A 15787-nucleotide genomic window follows, 5' to 3' on the forward strand; every position below is an offset into this window, starting at 1 on the left:
ACTGTTCCCACACTGTCTTTTCTATTAAATTATGCAATAGCTCATTTCAAAGCAATGGACTTTCTCTAAAGCAAGTGTTTTGGGAAAGAGCAAATATAGGGAAGGTTCTTAACTATTGTCTTTATCATGTAGATGCTGGTTCCATATAATCAAGATCCATGTCAGATTGGTAATGTTTTGAAATAGGGGGAGGGCTATATAAGGTGGTCATATTAAATTGATGTTTCCATGCCAGTATATTGCAAATCTTCATCATCATCATCATCATCATCATCATCATCTAGTTTATTTATACCTCCCGCCTCTCCCATGGATCGAGGCGGGATTACAACCTTAAAAGACACGTAGTACAGTTTTCATTCAATACAACAATAAAATACTAACACTGAATTTACCAAGAATTCCTATTAGTTCTCTAAAAATTACAATTCGTCCATTAGCCAACAATCAGAGTCAAGGAAGAGCAGTCGTCATAACCTTTTTATGTGGAATTCAGTGGATAAGCCTGCTGGAAGAGATCCATTTTGAGTGCCTTCTTAAAAGCCTCTAAGGTAGTAATGAAACGGATCTCTTCTGGTAAGTTCCATTATCCTGAACAAAATATTAGATGCACCGTTTGTATCTGCACTCCAGCACAACAGGCAGCAGGAATGAGGGAAGCACATCGAATCAAAAAATAAATAAATTGAACCAAGACTGGGAGTAGATGTTACATGTACCGGCTTTTCTTAGGACACATCTCAAGGACTAGTGCAGCTGCTGCAAGCATTCCCGGTATTATCCGTTCCCTGAATTCTCCACTAAATGTTGTCTTGAGAAACAAAAACAATTTAAAGATAATATATAATAAAAGTGCATTTCTGTATCAGCACAGGTATACCACTTCTCTGTCTCATCACCCCCTTTTCAACTCCCCCCTAAGTCTTCTAAATGCCTACTGTACAATATAAACTCTGACAGACTTGATTTTGTTTTAAAATTCTTTACAGCCTTACATTTTCCTGTGACGGCCATCACTTGTACACAGCAAATAATGAAGGAACTGTTATTGCTTGGTGTCGCAAGGACCAACAACGCTTGAAGCTCCCCATGTTCTATTCATTCCTAAGTAGCTATGCAGCTGGCTGATAACACTGCATGCTCCTTGGTCTTGGTTACTTTTGAAGCACTTTCAGTCCAGAATAGATCACAGAGCCTCTCTGGTTTTAAATGGATTTTAAAAAACATTGAACATCTTCATGACAAGTGAGCAGATGAGCAAGACATTTATGAAAGGCTGTTGTGTATGATCATGCACCAACTTTATAAATCATATCACAATTATATGAAAATTCTGGCCTGCTTTTTTGGTACCAAGAGAACTGTAGATGGCTGCGCTAACCCGAAAGTTTAAATGCTGCAATGTATAATGTAAAAATATTTTTACACATCATTTCATGGACGCATATATTATAAATCCTGAGGCACTAGTAATGACTTTTGCTCTTTTGTGATGTAAAAAATAGAATTAAAATTTTTCAAAGGTTTATTTAAAAAAAATCAGTGTTTGTGTGTAAATTATTAGTAGATCATAATACTTGCTCTAGGATAAATGTATCTACCACCAGTGTTCTAAAAATCAAGAACTTGAATTGCTTTTTAGAGAAGCAAATAAACTCAGTAGGTGTTTCTGCACCAACATTGTTGAAATACTGGCAGTATAATTTTATGAAATGTGATATTCTACACTCCTTTTACTCAATTGTCTTAATAACAAATCGTATGTTTCCAACAGGGAAAATACTTGTAATTTTAATGGACAAAATGTGTGGCAACATGTTGCAATGCAATACATGATGCAATACATGATACTCCCTCATCCCAGCCACCTGCCATATGCTCAGATGTCCATTCAGGGTTGCTGGGAGCCAGGCAGGCAGCCGAGCAAGTAGGTGGTGCAATGGATGTGCGCTGCTCCTTCTTCAGTGCCTTGACTCCCTTTTCTGAGAGAGCCACAGCACCAGAGAAGGCCAGAGGGGCACCAGGAGGGCCCAGCTGGTGTCACCCCTCCTCAGAGGTGTCATCCAATGCAGTCTGCACTCCCCCCCCCCCCCACACACACACACTAGTAACCCTGCTGGGCTTGAGGTATCATGCTGAAAAGCTGTAAGTCTCATAATTATATTTAAGTACAGGTTAGGAGATAAACTGCAGGAGTTTTTATTGTGTAATATATTGGTTATATAAAGCTGTATATACAAAATATGAACTGCAATTTATTTTTAATATGTATTTGCCTAAACCCCCCACCACCACCCTGCTGGATGTTAAATATTTACATACGTTCAAGTTAGTGCCATTGAAATTAACAGAACTAAGTAAGTTAGAATTAATTTAAGGCCTATGGATATCATTGGGTTTACTCCAAGCATAATTAAGTTCAAATACAACAAGTGATTCAATTCAATAGTGATGCATTAATTTATACATTTTTGCATTCTGTTTTCATTTAAAACTTCCTTTTAGTTTAACATGTATATCCTTAAAGGCAATGTACCATAAAAATTGTTCTTGCTCATCTTTTCATAAATATTCCATCTATCCTTTGTTCTGGTAATTCTTAAATACAGTTGTAATCTTATTTCTTACTTGTTTCTTTAAAATATGGGAATTTTCTGATAATCTAGAATCTAAAAACTGCACCAGGCATGGGTAATCCATTGTGTTAATTTGTCTGTGTCTATTCCCTGTCCTCCAGAGTTCCACTGTGACCTTCCATTCAAGCCTATGGATCTCTGCAAATTAGATTTCGAAGGGAAAAGATGCATGTTTTAATCATGGGTACCATAACCAAAAAATGAAAAACTCATACTACAGCAGTGTGCATTAGCTAGCGTCTTCTTTTTTATTGTTTGTGGGCATTTTATGTGCTCCTCCATTGGGATATTGACTGTCACTTAGGGAATTTCATTTTATAGGTGCAGAAATTACTCTAAACATTAAATATGCAAAACAGCTGGCCTTGTATGAATGCAGTATTTTTATGCAAAGATATAAAGTTGTTTGATAGAAGAATATTTATTCAGCATGATAACCTTGTTCTAGAAGTCTCAAAAACACTTCATAAGGATTATGCATATGATATTAAATATCTCTGTAAATAATACATTTATAGTTTATGTGCACTGCACTGATACTGGATAATAAAATATTTCTTTCATACAAATATAGACAAAGCATTAATTGTATACAGATTGAAAAATATTATTATACAAGTTCACACTACAAAACTCTTTATCTATTACCTTGGTTAATGTCTCTGCAAACATTTCCTCCATTGTTGCCATCTGCTTTTTAAGATTATTTTGATGCATGAAGTAAATTCTGTCAGAGACAAGCAACTGGAAAATCATTGATTTTCAGTGTTCTGATACAAATCTTCTCTCCCCAGAAATTACTGATTTCTCTTACAAATACCTGAGACCTCTGCTATAGTTTCTATCTAAGGCCCACTATTACACATGATTAAACAGGATCTGTAGTTAGGCAATCTTGTTTTCCCACCAACAAAAACACAACAAACTTCAAGTACTCTATAACTTTTTCTTATACCAAAGTGGTACAAAAAAACCAGGATGGATGAAAAATCCAAAAATTATGCCAAACAAGGCTATGAGGTCTGCAGTTTAGATACATTGTCAAGAGAGAAACAACAGGCTGAATGAATTAGTCATTGGTAAATACTTCAGGTTTTAAGATTATCCCTTGTACTCTGCTTCAGAGAAAGTGGTTGACACACCACCAGATTTCTACAAACATTGAGGCTGTCTGTAATCTAATCTAATACTGTTTCATGCCTTGGGCAAAACACAGGTTACTGGTTAGGGACGAAAGGGGGAAATGAAATATGATGAAGGGTTTTTATATTCACCACTGCAATTCTCTGAACAGATCCCCTCATCATAGATCAGTTTGTCAAACACTATGCTATCATTTTCTACCTGGGTCATTTCATTTCAAATTAGTGAAATAAATCCCAATTAACTACTGTATCTTTGCTTGGCATGTGGTCATGCATGTGAACTATAGTCTCCTTTCTTCTGATACTGCCATGGAGCCTGACTCTAAATGGACAAAGGATCAGCCTTCCATAATTCTTACTGTTATTCTTATTAACTGTATTTATACCCCACCTTTCCCCAAAAATCAGGATTCAAAGCATCTTAAAAATGAAATACAAGATATTCAAAACACAAGGCATTAAATTATCCACAGCATTTAAGAACAATTTAAAATATACAATTAAAGATGATAAAAGCTCTTGAAACCAATACAGTACTTCTCAAAAGCCTACTCCTTTAAAACTTCAAATTCTCAAAAGCCTGTTGGGGGAAAAAACTTTCCCTTACGTCAATTCCTGAGGATTATACTTGGATTGATCAAGCCTTTAAAACAATCCTCCTTGGTGCTTAAAGGAAGTGTCACCTGAAACTAGTAGCGGTATCTGTGATAGCTAAAACTAGAGTTTTGTTGGGTCATAACTGGGAACACACCTTATTAACTAGTTTTGAGCAGAAAAAGTTTGAGTAAAGGAGTTAATCATTCACTCTTTAGTGCCTCTTATGTTAATATTTTTAAAGCACAGAGATTGTTGCATGTGCTCAAGTGTAACCTCTTATATGTCCCTCTGTATAGCTCATTTCTAGTAGGTCTTCCTTGTAATGGCCAGAGAATGATATAGCTAAACCTAGTTCCAGAAAAAGCCCTTATTCATCCATTTTGTGTCCTCATGCTAAAATTTTACTCTATTCCCAGTCCACAAAACTGGGCCATTAGTTGGCTTGATTTAACAAACTGAAGTCATGAATAATACCAATTTAAAAATAAAAATGCTTTCAAAGTGATACATTTTGCCTTTTATAGAACAAGTGACTTCAGACAAAAAACAAGTATGCAAGTAATCACTAATGGCAAAATATTTTAATGTGAAAATGCTGAAACTTGAATAGTTGCCTTTAACAAAAATGCTATGTAAAACAGGGAAAAAAATCTTATCCTATTATATAACTCATTAGAGATACACGTTCTTTATTTTATGCTTAGGTGCAGCTGCTTTTTCAGCGTAGTTAATGTGTAACAGCAATACAATAAATAGGTCAGGGCTTGTTTGTGTTTGTGTGTCTTTTGTATCAACATCTGGTCTAGAAGTATGCAAATACCTAAAAGTGACAATAAATATACACAAAATGTTCTGGCTATGCACATTGATAGCCTGGCTGGATGTATCTTATTCTTCTTCAAGAGTGAGTTCATGGAATCAATTTCTGCAGAATTCAAATGTGCCTTGCTGACTGGAGTCCTCAGTGCAGCTTTACAATCTTTACAATTGTGCCTTTCAACAGTATAGAGCCCCAATTAAATTTTAATAAGGGCTCCAATCAACTAGGTAGATTATTTTAAAAGCTTTTAATGAACTCTAAAGGTAACTCAATTTATTGGAAGTAGATTAAAAAATTAAGAAGATGATAGTGATGTTGGATCAAACCAAGGGCCTATCTAGTGCAGAATTCTTTTCCACAGTGGACAAACAGATGTTTATAGCCATCAAGCCAGGCATTACACTCTCCCACTTGTGTTCCCCCACAATTGATGTTGAGCTGAATACTGCCTCAGAGGAGTTGATACATGGCCATCATGACTAATCACCACTGATAGATTGGACATATTCTCCATTGATAGGAGCCCTGGTTAAATTCCTGTACTGCAGCTACTGACTCCTAAACCACAAGGATGTGAGTTCAGTACCAGCCAGGTGCTCAGAATCGACTCAGCCTGGCATCCTTCCATAAATTGCTAAAATGAGTACCCAGCTTGTTGGGGGCAATTAGTTTACATATTGTAACTGCTTAAGTAGTGCTTAAGTGCACTGATAAGAGGTATAGAAATGCAATTGCTATTGCTATTTTTAAAATTCTCTTTAACTTCCTTCAAGTTGACTACCATCATGATAGTGACTTCCATAGTTTTAACTATGCATTTTTAAATGCTGCTTCCTTTTGTCTGCCCTAAATGCCTCGGCATTCAGTTTCCTCAGATGATTGGTAGTTCTGCTATTGTAACAGAAATGTTAAGAATGCTCCTACCACTTTTCCATGGTGGTGAAATTGCTTGCTTCTATGAGGCATGAGGCTGTGCAGTGTGGCGGGTAGGGTCTCCCATATCAGACAGGCTATTGCTGAGTTGCCAGACAAAATGTCTGAAACAGCTACTGGGCAGCAACAGTAGCAGATGGTGACACTGGTGGAGGCTCTCTCAGGAATGGTGGCAGTGGAACCATAACTTACACCTGTTATCTCTGCACAGAGCGAGGCACTGGTAAACTTCCGTTTGAAGATCTTTTACCATGAAAACCACATGTCTGCAAAAACAAGACCAGTAGCAGATTGTGGCACAGACCATGGACTACTAATATCAATTTTTTAGAATAAAGCTAAAGTAGAATATTAAACCAACCTTCATATCAAAATATAACCAGAAGAACATCCCTGTAGAATGTAAAGATAATGAGAAAAATTGATTTGCACTAATTCTGGCTATCTGACTGGAAGCCAGAAGAACAGGGACATTGTCGGGAATGCAAAAACTGTAGCCAAAAAGAGAGATGCCTTAATAGAAGACAGATAAAACTTCTCAAGCAGTTAAGGACAGATGAGAAGCAACAGTAAAAGGTGGCAGAAATAGAATCACCCTACATGCGGCTGTTCAACTACTTGTGTGGAGGGACAAGGGGAACTACTATAATAACAATGCAAAGAAATAGAAGTATAAAAGGAGGGGGGAGAACACGAGTCCTCTTCCACAAGAGCCAAGAAATCAAAATGAAATTTAAACAAGCATGGGGGTGATCTATAATCAGCAGGGGGTACCTACATGACCAAACAAGAATAAAAAAACAATGGAAACATTACGTGGAAGAACTATATAAAAAAATGCAAGGATGACAGCTTCATTCAAGGAAGAACCATGTGAAGATGAACCTCCTTTAGAAAGTGATGTGGAAGGTGCACTCAGAACACCAGGGAGAAATAAATCACTAGGAAAAATGCCAACCCGATAGAGCTGCTTCAGGTTACAGAGAAAGCACCTACTCTAGTTCTAACTAAAATACATCAACAAGTATGGAAAACAAAGCAGTACCCCAAAGTGTTCAATATATATTCCAATCCCAAGAACGGGGGCACCTTGGAATATTCCAGTCCCCAAGAAAGGTTATTTCAGTAACCACAGGGCCATTGCATTAATTTCCCATGCAAGATAAGTAATGCTCAAAATACTACAACAAAGAAATTTATCATATATGGAGCAAGAAATGCCAAATGCCTAAGCTAGATTTAGGAAAGGAAGAGGCACTATCCATCATGTTACAAACACACATTGAATAATAGAGCACACCAAAGAATTTCAAAAGAAAATCAACTTGTGCTTTATAAGCCTTTGCTTGTATAGACCATTAAAAACTATAGATCACTCTTAAAAAATGGGTGTGCCACAATATTTGATCATCTTGATGCATAACCTGTACTCAGGACAAAACTACCATTGGGACAGAATGTAGAGAAACAGAATGGCAAGGGTGTCAAGCAAGGGTACGTTTTATCATCCTATCTGTTTAACTTGCATGCTGAATAAACCATATGTAAAGCAGGATTAGACTCAGAGAATGGAGGAGTGAAAATTAGAGGAAGGAACATCAAGAATTTAAGATATGCAGATGACACATTACTACTAGTAGAAAATAGCAAATATTTGGAACACTTACTGAAGAACGTCAGGGAAGAAAGTGCAAAGGCAGGTTTACAGTTTATCAACAAGAAAACAAAAAATGACCACAGATGATTTACATAACTTCAAAGTAGATGATGAAGCCATTGAAACAGTTCAACATGTTTTATTCCTTGGCTCAATCATTAATAATGGAGACGGCAGTAAAGAAATCAGAAGAAGATTAGGGCTTGAAAGGGCCATTATGAAGGAACTAGACAAGATCCTGAAATGTAACGATATAGTATTGAATACTAAAGTTAGGATTGTCTATGCCACCATATTTTTCATTTCTATGCATGATTGTGAAACCTGGAGAGTGAAGAAAGCTGACAGGAAGAGGAGTTCTATGGATAGCAAGAAAAGACAAATAAATGGGCCCTAGAGTGGACCAAGCCTAAACTCTCCCTAGAAGCCAAAATGTCTAAATTGAGACTGTCGTACTTTGGCCATTTCCTGACATGACTCACTTGAAAAGATGATATAGCTTGATAAGGCAGAAGGTAGTCATGAAATAAGAAGACTGCATTAAAGATGGATCAATCAAGAAAACCATGGCCCGAAGTCTGCAAGAGCTGAGCAGGGCTGTTGATGACAGGGGGACTTGAGGTCTCCATTCATGGGGTCGCCATAAGTCAAAGTCAGTGTGATGGCAGTTAACAGCAACAAATTATGAATGCTAGTATTCATTAAAAGCTGCAGATGGCAAATGCCATTTTGAAGGCATTCATCATTTTATCTCAAGACAGAATGTTTCTTCTAAGATGTCTGTTGTGAGGCACGTCTGCATCATCAGAAAACAGTACGTTTTGTTTTTTGAACTATTTTTTTTACTCATGTGCAAATATATGCAATTGTAAATAGTGAAAATTACTTCAATTACACAATACCCCAACTTTTTATTGTCTAAATATTCAGGTGGCACTTCTTTAAAAGGAAAGCCAATAGACAGTACAAAATTTGGACACAGGCTGAAAAGGAGATGTACAAGTCTAGATAAGAACATTGTGAAATAAAAATGTTCACATGTGAAAAAGATAGTATAGGAACTTGGTCTTAAACCCAAAGAAAAAATATGCGGTACCTAATCCTTTTAAGTTGTTTTATGCACTTAGCATTACACTAGTCTCCTTATCTAGGTTTGACTAGCATTTAAAAGTAATGCTGCAGTTTTCCATAGGCAATCCAGACTTAATTAGCTTAATTTAGTGGCAAAAACTTACTTTGCATAAAATATTAAGTAATCTTTTTATTTTATTGTTTATATATTTTTATTTACTTTCCATTTATTATTCATTTAGGATATTTATCTATATCCTGCATTTCCTCCATCATGAAGCTCAAGGTGGTTTATGAGATGCCATCTGGCCCAGACCTGATGAACATTTCTGATTACATCTTGCACCCTCAGTCCCTAGTTTGGAATAATGCTTAAGGACAAGCAAGGCATTCCCATGTAACTTCTGAGAAGTAACAAGGAAAATCTTTAGGTTTCCATCTTAACCTGTCTTTTCTTCCTCAGGGTTTGATGGTGACATGAAATCTGAACAGATCTGGATGTTGTCTGATGAGGAGCCAGTCTTTGTTGGGTCCCAGTGTTGTTTGGCCAAACCCATGGCCAAATATTGTCTGATATCCTGTTGAAAACCAGCATTGTATAACAATATCCTGATATAACCCCGTGAAATTCCAGAAAGAAATGAAGCATCATCCAGAGTGGTGGTGGAAATGGCAAAGCTGTGTTGGCACATATTTCTGGAGCACAACAGGATGCTGCAGGACATGAGAGAAGGCTTGCATAAGGAGACATTCTTACACAAGGTAGTAATCAAACGGCAACTGGCGAGTAAGGAAATGTAAAGCCCCAATAGGATTCCAGCTATAGACTTAAAACAAAGAAAAAACTTAAGAGTGAACTCAGGGTGTGGTAGAATCATAGAATCATAGAGTTGGACGGGCCATCCAGTCCAAACCCCTGCTATGCAGGAAATCCAAATCAAAGCATCCCCAACAGATGGCCATCTAGTCTCTGTTTAAAGACCTCCAAGGAAGGAGACTCCACTACACTCTGAGGGAGTGTGTTCCACTGTCGAACAGCCCCTACTGTCAGGAAGTTCTTCCTAATGTTGAGGTGGAATCTCTTTTCCTGTAGCTTACATCCATTGTTCCAGGTCCTGTTCTCTGGAGCAGCCGAAAACAAGCTTGCTCCCTCCTCAATATGACATCCTTTCAAATATTTAAACAGGGTTATCATATCACCTCTTAACCTTCTCTTCTCCAGGCTAAACATCACCAGCTCCCTGAGTCGTTCCTCATAGGGCATGGTTTCCAGACCTTTCACCATTTTAGTCGCCCTCCTTTGGACACGCTCCAGTTTCTCAACATCCTTTTTAAATTGTGGTGCCCAGAACTGGACACAATATTCCAGGTGGGCCCTGACCAAAGCAGAATACAGTGGGACTATTACTTCTCTTGATCTAGACACTATACTTTTATTGATGCAGCCTAAAATTGCATTGGCCTTTTTAGCTGCCACATCGCACTGTTGACTCATGTTCAACTTGTGGTCTACTTGGACTCCCAGATCCCTTTCACATGTAGTTTCATTCAGCCAGGTGTCCCCCATCCTATATCTGTGCATTTTATTTTTCCACCCTAAGTGCAGTACCTTATATTTCTCTGTGTTGAATTTCATTTTGTTAGCTTTGGTCCAGCTTTCTAGTCTATTCAGGTCATTTTGAATCTTGATCATGTCCTCTGGGGTATAAGCTATTCCTCCTAATTTGGTGTCATCTGCAAATTTGATAAGTATGCTCCCAATTCTGTCATCCAGGTCATTGATAAAGATGTTGAATAACACTGGGCCCAGGACAGAGCCCTGTGGGACCCCACTGGTCACTTGTCTCCAGGATGAAAAGGTGCCATTGTTGAGCAAAGGGATTTAATAGGCTGACTCTGGGGAATGAAAGAAGGGTTCTGGGAAATGCCTTTCTACTTGATTAAATTAAAATAAGCTGTTGAAACACTGGGGAGTCTGACAGTATGGGCAAGAATTAATGATGACCTTCCCTTGCCTCTCCATCACTTCTCCCAAACTGCCTGCCCTTAAAAGATTGTTAAAAAAAGAATTAACTGAACGGTGGGAGCATAAAATATTTGCTCGCTCCCCTTCTTTTCTGTTGTCACAATCATCCATTGCTGTGATAGAGCTAACCAAGCATGTGCAGTTACTGTGTATGCTTAGCACATTCTCCCTGTGACCAGGAGCAACTCCGAAAGCAACCAAAGGCATTCTGAAAGCACAGAGGGAACATTCTCAATGCTTTCCATATACAGATTTGTGTGTGTGTGTCCTGCACCTATTCAGGACCCAGCCTTTTCTTTTGTGAGGAGTGAAACAAATCTGGTTCCATCTTTCCCACTTGTCAACTAATTCTAGATTCTATCTCGGGTCATCTCCATCATATTCTGGACACCTGAGTACCCAATTTTAATGGTGGTTAAACCAAACAGAGTTACCATCAACACTCCACTTAAGCATTCTTAAGTAGTGGAATATCAGGATATTTACATGGGAAATGAGCAACCTCTTTGGTACAGGCTATTTATTAAAAGCATTCATGGTTGTAAATACACATAACATTTCCCTTGGAGAGAAACAGAACCATGACAATGTCTCAGGCACTTTACAGACCGTCCAAAAAGGGCGGTCTGCCGGTGCCGTCATTTGTTGCACCAAGGAGCCCCAGTGGCCAAACTGCACAGCTCCTTCGCACAACAAAAAAGAAGCTGCAAAATACATCTTCTTCTTGCGGTGCAGAAATGGCGTCACAAAGCGCCAATGGTGCAATGGTGTACTCGCTAGGCGTCCGCGATGTCAAAATGGCAGCGCCCATGTAGAATGGGCACCGCCATTTTGTATGCGCCGAGCGCGTACTAGGGTTAGGGGCATCTGGAAAGGACGTCCCTTTCTAACCCTAGTACGTGCCGTGTACGTACTTTTTGCCCATCTGTAACGGGCCTCAGGTTCATTATAGTTTCATTATATTACATTATGTCAAAGGTATTTTCAATTCATCACCTCAAATATACAGCCATAAGGCTATTATAAGAACATTTAATAGGAACTGTATCCCTCTCTTCAGTTCTTTAACAAGCCTAATAATAATGAACACCTCTAAGAACATGATGTTTCTAAAGTACTTACCATAGCCTTTTATCATCATCATCATCATCATCATCATCATCAAGTACTACATAAACATATATCTATTCTTAGTATAGCATTTCCAGTATTAGCATTAATCAGCATTTTAGGGCAGTATTTCTAGGTCATTACCAATCTATTAGTTCATTAGGAACAGCACAGGCTGTTATTAAACAGCTCTCCTCGTTGGAGACTGCCAGAAGCAATCTAATTTTTTGGCCTCATCACAGCTCTTTTATTGTTCCCTGACACCCATTCAGTTAATCAGTTGACCAATCAACACACAGAATTAGCTGCCTCTGGCTTATCTCTAGCCAACTAAAATAATGGTTCTCATGGCAGGAGTTACTGCAGTCCTATCTGTTAGTGTACAGTCAATGTATCCATCAAGGTTTATCTTCTCTCCCAAACCTACTGGTGCCTTCACCTCTTGAGTAAATGTATTTTCCTTATCTAATTTACATTCCAGAGTATCTGGCATGTAAGTTGAATGAATTTCTGTTTGAGGTAGATGTAGATTTCTGCTAGGAATGAGTATACAGTTGGCCCTCCATATTTGCAGCTTTAACTTTTCCATACAATTATTTGTGATTTTGATTTATACCGTATGTTCCCTCTAGGAATCTCTTAAGTCCTCCAGCATAAGTCTGCCAGAAATTGGCCATAAAGTTGTGCTGGTAGATCTAGATGTTGCTAGAGAAAACACTTCTCTAGGCATGTGTAGGTTCTCCAACATGATTCTGTGATCAACTTCTGGCAGGTGCTGACCGTAGAGTTGCACTAGAGGACCTGGAGATTCCTAGAGGTGTTTTCTCAGATAAAAAGAATAGGGTTTTTTTAAATTGTGTTTTTTTCCACATACACAGGGGTCTTTCACCCCTAACCCCAGTGAATGTGGCGGGACTATTGTGTTGCCCTCCCCACACTATATTTCTTTTAACTTAAAGGCTTCATGTCACTTAATGCCATGTCATTGTGCCACAGAGGTGTTTGTTCTGTAGTTCTAAAAATGTCATTCTAAATTAGTGTTTCTATCTGGATATGTTGATAATCTTCTACTTACTATTACTATCATTATTGTTATCACTGCTGCCGCCACCACTACTACTACATGCAAAAGGATGGATTTGGGATGTTCTCAAAACCTGCTGTCCATGCTGACTCCTAAATAATAATTCAGTCCTCTTGAATTATTATAGGCAAGCATAATATGGATTTTTGTACTGCGCTGCTGTTCACAGTTACCTCTGATTGCTTGGAGGATAATTTGTTGTCTGAAGGACAACAAAAGATAATTTGAATAATGTGTTGTAGACAATTTGTAGTCTATTACAAGGAGGCATGTTGGGTGAACAGGTCGTACTCTCATCAATCCCCTCATCACACTGTTCTTGTATTTACAGGAGGATAATTTGTTAGACACAAGGGGAGAGGGGATTTTAGATGCGTTCAAAAACTTGCTATTGGTTTCTGAAGACTCCTTTTCGATGTGGCTTTAAGGACATAATTATTATCTCAGACTGTGTACATTCAGCTTAGCAGGCATGCTTTATGTGCTTTATGTTGCAATTGATCTTTGCTGATATTAGTTTTCTGTGGGTTTTCCAGGTTGTGTGGCCATGTTCTGGAAGGGTTTATTCCTGGTGTTTCGTTTGCATTTGTGGCTGGCATCTTCAGAGGGTGAAGGCATGGAAGTATCTGGGGAATATATACTTGTGTGACCCTTGGTTGGGAGGAAGTGGTTTACAAGTTAATCTGTGGGTTGCTCTGTAGTTGAATGGCAAGGCTTTACCATTCAACTCCTTTAAAGCTCCTTTAAAGTTGAGATCACAACCCAGAGCAGATGTAACCCCCTTCCACAAACATCAGAGCCCCCAGCCTCCACTACTTAATGCCATTTGATTCTCTGTTCAGAGGGAGCTTCTTGGACAAATAGAATGTTGTTCTAAAGGATAGCATTATCATGGATGTGTGCCTCTCACACTGATGATTTTGATGAATGATTTTAAAAGGTAATGTGTCCATATTTTATTATTGTTAACTGCCTCGATCTGCTTGGAGAGGCAGGATACAAATTATTATTATTATTATTATTATTATTATTATTATTTCCCCTTCCTGTTGTATAAAAAGAGAGAAGATTTGGTGGAAAATCCATGATGATGATGATGATGATGATGATGATGATGATGAAATGGTCATTTATATCTCATCTTTTCCACAATAATGGGGACCCAAGCAACTTACAAATTATGGCCCTGCTGCCCACCTCACTGCTAAGCATTAGGCCCCATTACTAAACTTTATGAAGGTGATGCTTCTGAGAGATAGATATGAAGCACAAAATGGATCCACAAGGAGTTATCCAGGTGTCGTTCCTTCCAACCTACTTCCTCGCAAGCTCTAAACATACCTTCCAGTCACAGTTGGATGGAGTTGGGTGGGGATCAGGTGAGCAGCACCCCATCTGCCCAAGCAATAGGACCATCCCTGACGCATGATGCTAAATATGTGCCAGGGTCCCCTGGGCTTGGCGTACAACTGTAAAGTGTTTAGGAACACTTGTCCTTCACACTTATCTTGTCTTCAATATGGGAACCATCTGCAGAGTTCTGGCAAACATGATTCCTACCCAAAGTGTGAAGCAGCTCTTACTCACCCCTCACTTGTCATGTTGAATTATAGACTGTGCTTGGGTGACCTTTCTCTCCTCATCAAATCCAAGTCTGTTTGTGAGCAAGATTTCATACAGCTAAATTTCTTAAACCCACAGCGATAGCTCATCCATGTGCAAAAGGGAATTTCCTTTTCAAGAGTCCAGTTAATATTCACAACAGTGGCGTTTTGATTTTTATCTTTCAAAATTGGATCCTCTATATGTTGGACTGCCCTTCCTGAACATGCCCGGGATTGACAGTAATTGCTGGACCCAGTCTTCTCAGGAGATTATCACACCAAGGCCAATTCAGCAATAATCATGGTAATGAAAACAAAAAGCAACAGTAGCACTATGGAGTTCAATAGTTTCCACCCACTCATGCTGTCGTAGGACTTTATCAAATGGGATGGGAGGCTCTCAGTTTCGAAAGAGAAGATAGTGAGGTCAATTCGAAAATTCATGCAATTATGTGATTACTTACCACACCTTAAATTCACTGTAATGGCCTCCCCAAATGCGACCCAGATTCTGTGCAAAGTAAGCCATCACATCATTGGGTTCTTAATTGAGAATTGGCACCCTTGCGCATGCTCAGTGAGACTCCAGATGATTGGAGCATAGCATATTTAGGTGAGTGAGAGAGAGGAACCAAGGAACCCCACAATTTACAAAAGAGGTTGGATGGGGGGCAGGAAGAATGGTTGAAAGAACATACTCTATTCACGTTAAAACGAGCATATATTCACTCTTTTCCCATTAAAACATGAATATAATGGTTATCCAATAGCTCCAGGTCCATGTCTCTTAATTAGCAGGCAGCAGCCCCCCCTCAGCAATGCTCAAGGACATGCGGAAGCAAAACTGAAGCGGAATTGCAGTGTGGCTTCATGGGAAACCCCCCTTCCAGATTGGGGGGGGGGGACCAGGACCAAAGGAGACATGCACATCACACCAAACAGCAGCGCACTGAGTGTGAAGTTGCCAAGGAGTAGGATTTGTGACTTTGCTAGTTCACTGAATTTACTTAACTGTGGATTGATGCATGATTGCGTTCGGAGTGTGTTAGGACTGCCAGTGATTGCGTGTGGTAACCTTTCACGCAATAATGTGAATACGCATGA

At 38.8% G+C, this 15787-nt stretch overlaps 1 protein-coding gene across 4 annotated transcripts in view; it reads left to right on the top strand.

Annotated features, from left to right (window-relative positions):
- LYST (lysosomal trafficking regulator) overlaps positions 1–3061 on the top strand; it is a 123243-nt gene extending 120182 nt beyond the window's left edge. For all 4 annotated transcript variants that reach the window (XM_089529871.1, XM_089529874.1, XM_089529873.1 and 1 more), the window contains one exon: positions 990–3061. In XM_089529871.1, the coding sequence (XP_089385997.1) occupies positions 990–1128 (139 nt within the window). In that variant the 3' untranslated portion in view covers positions 1129–3061. The remainder of the gene's footprint in view (positions 1–989) is intronic.
- The last annotated feature ends 12726 nt before the right edge of the window (positions 3062–15787 follow it).

This window comes from Sceloporus occidentalis, unplaced genomic scaffold, assembly GCF_023333645.1.
Source record: "Sceloporus occidentalis isolate IW3139 unplaced genomic scaffold, rSceOcc1.0.p SCAF_6, whole genome shotgun sequence".
Taxonomy (NCBI): Eukaryota; Metazoa; Chordata; class Lepidosauria; order Squamata; family Phrynosomatidae; genus Sceloporus; species Sceloporus occidentalis.